The sequence below is a fragment of the Archocentrus centrarchus genome, chromosome 5, assembly GCF_007364275.1.
Source record: "Archocentrus centrarchus isolate MPI-CPG fArcCen1 chromosome 5, fArcCen1, whole genome shotgun sequence".
In the NCBI taxonomy this organism is placed as follows: domain Eukaryota; kingdom Metazoa; phylum Chordata; class Actinopteri; order Cichliformes; family Cichlidae; genus Archocentrus; species Archocentrus centrarchus.
In genome coordinates this window covers 29849210-29851358 of record NC_044350.1, presented here as the reverse complement: position 1 = coordinate 29851358, position 2149 = coordinate 29849210, and the positions used below count along the sequence as shown (strand labels likewise).

General features: G+C 40.0%; 1 protein-coding gene across 1 annotated transcript; it reads left to right on the top strand.

Annotated features, from left to right (window-relative positions):
- The first annotated feature begins 241 nt into the window (after window positions 1-241).
- LOC115780832 (guanylate cyclase activator 2B-like) lies at window positions 242-1534 on the top strand. The gene is made up of 4 exons (XM_030730250.1): window positions 242-348; window positions 450-674; window positions 876-1065; window positions 1189-1534. The coding sequence occupies exons 2-4, from the start codon at window positions 600-602 to the stop codon at window positions 1245-1247; spliced, it is 324 nt and encodes a 107-aa protein (XP_030586110.1). The 5' UTR covers window positions 242-348; window positions 450-599; the 3' UTR covers window positions 1248-1534.
- Window positions 1535-2149: the final 615 nt, after the last annotated feature.

The following is a 2149-nucleotide window of genomic DNA, read 5'->3' as shown; positions in this document are numbered from 1 at the left end:
GACTGTATTTGCATACAGCTTTAGCCCTAGTTTAGTGCTTTTGGGTGTGTTTTACTGATAAGAAAAGCAAAGATATGAAAGAAAAGTACTGATACTAAAATGAAAAACCCTTTTCTACAATAAGCAATGCACTGTGTGAAAGAAAAGGGTTTATTTACATATAAAAATTGTCTAATAGACATTTATTCATATTAAACAAAATCCAGGAATTGGAAGAGTTTCTAACGATGGGCCCTTGAGACACTGAGTCATCAGAGGAATTCAAGATAACTCTTTAACCTACCAAAGGATTGATCATTTCAAGACGGAGCAGACGTGAGCCAGAGATCCTTAAATCTAATCAGACAGGTAGTGAGCTCAAAGTAGGATTTATGAATTTCCCTTTACAACCTTGTAAAACTTCATCACTAATTATTAACCTGTGAGAAAAACCTTTCTTCCATTCGTAGCATATCTGGTCACATGATAGCAGGGCTGTTGGGTAGAACAGTATAAAAGGAGGCTTGTGGGCACGGGGAAAGCAGAAACATCAAACTGAGCACCTGCTGAGCACATCAGCATCAAGACGAACTGAAGGCAAACTCCTGTCTACTGTCACCATGAAGGCCACACTTGCAATCATCGCGCTCCTCGTCCTGGCTCTCGGCTGGACCTCTGAAGCTGTGCAAGTTGAAGTAAGTGCCTTACTCAGCATCATCGCATGACTGATGTGACCATGATGAGACTGCCAGTCTGAACAATGACAGTTTTCTGCTAATTAGTAGAGAGTGTGCTCTGTACTTTCCTGGATTACAAACAACACTGAAACTTTGCAATCTTTGAAGCCTTTAGATTAAGTTGCAGTTCCTTGATACCTGCATCTGCTTCCCTTTCAGGAGAATGGACTGTCCTTCTCGTTGGAAGCCGTCAAGAGACTTCAAGAGCTGTCGGAGAGCAGTATGACAGGACAACAAAACCCACGAATGAAGGCTAGCACCGTGTCCCTCTGTGCCGACCCCATGCTCCCACAAGAGTTCCTGCCGCTCTGCAGGCAGAGAGGAGCATCTGCTTCCCTCACCAGATTAGGTAAGGCATTTATAAATTATAAAAAGCAGCTTGTCTGATATGAACATGTCAGGTCATACATATTAAAATATAAAAGATTCAGCAGTCTAGCTGATCTGTTTCTGTCTCTTGTCTTCATTTCAGCTTTTGTACCCATGGACATCTGTGAGATCTGCGCGTTTGCTGCCTGCACTGGTTGCTAAACAAACGAAGCACACCAGAAACATCTTGCTCACTTGTGATTTTTTTTTTTTTTTCATCCCCTGCTAAACTGTTTTAGGGAAATTTCATTTGTTTAACTACACCCATTGATAAACCAGTGGCTTTATCCCAACACTTCTGATTCTGGCCCACTGCACACCTGATAACATTTTTAGTCCCTGTTAGACCAAAGACCGCCAACGAAGGAGGAAAAAGAGATCTGACCAAATGGGGGAATGTTTTGCAAACTGTTACTTTAAAGCATATTTACTTTTGCAGAAAATTCTTTAGCATGCATTTTGTTTTGGTTTTCTGTTTGTTACATTTCCATCTTGCCTTGCTTTGTATTCATATTTAAATAAATGTTTTCTTTTTATTAATATTGTTTGGAATAAAAAGCCTTCATTGAAAGATGGTACTGTGGTCTTTCCTACAAATGCAAATATTCTATTGCCATTCTTATCACCACACATTATTTTTGTTTTCACATTGCTATTTGCGCTATTGAACAGAAGTGCTATTGTCAGGTTTAATTAATGGATATCTAGTCACTAGAGCTACCTTCAGCTGCTTGTCACAAGGGGTCATGACAGCAGGTAGTTCAGCATGTTTGAGTTCACAGAGTTTTACGCCAGATGTCCTCCCCTCTTAATTTTACATGTGATATTGGGCTATATTAATCGAACTGACTTGGCTTGACAGTGGCTTTGTGCAAGTGTACAAATTTCAGACATCTATCCAGATATTAAAATATTCAGAATTACCCTGAAATCACCCATGAAAGGTTTTGTTGAGCATGTGCTTGTGGGTTATTCACATATTGACAGGCCCTGTGATCACTTAAAGCTAATGCACAGGCTATTGCTCTGGCATTTCTAACACAATTTTACGTTACGACGTCATG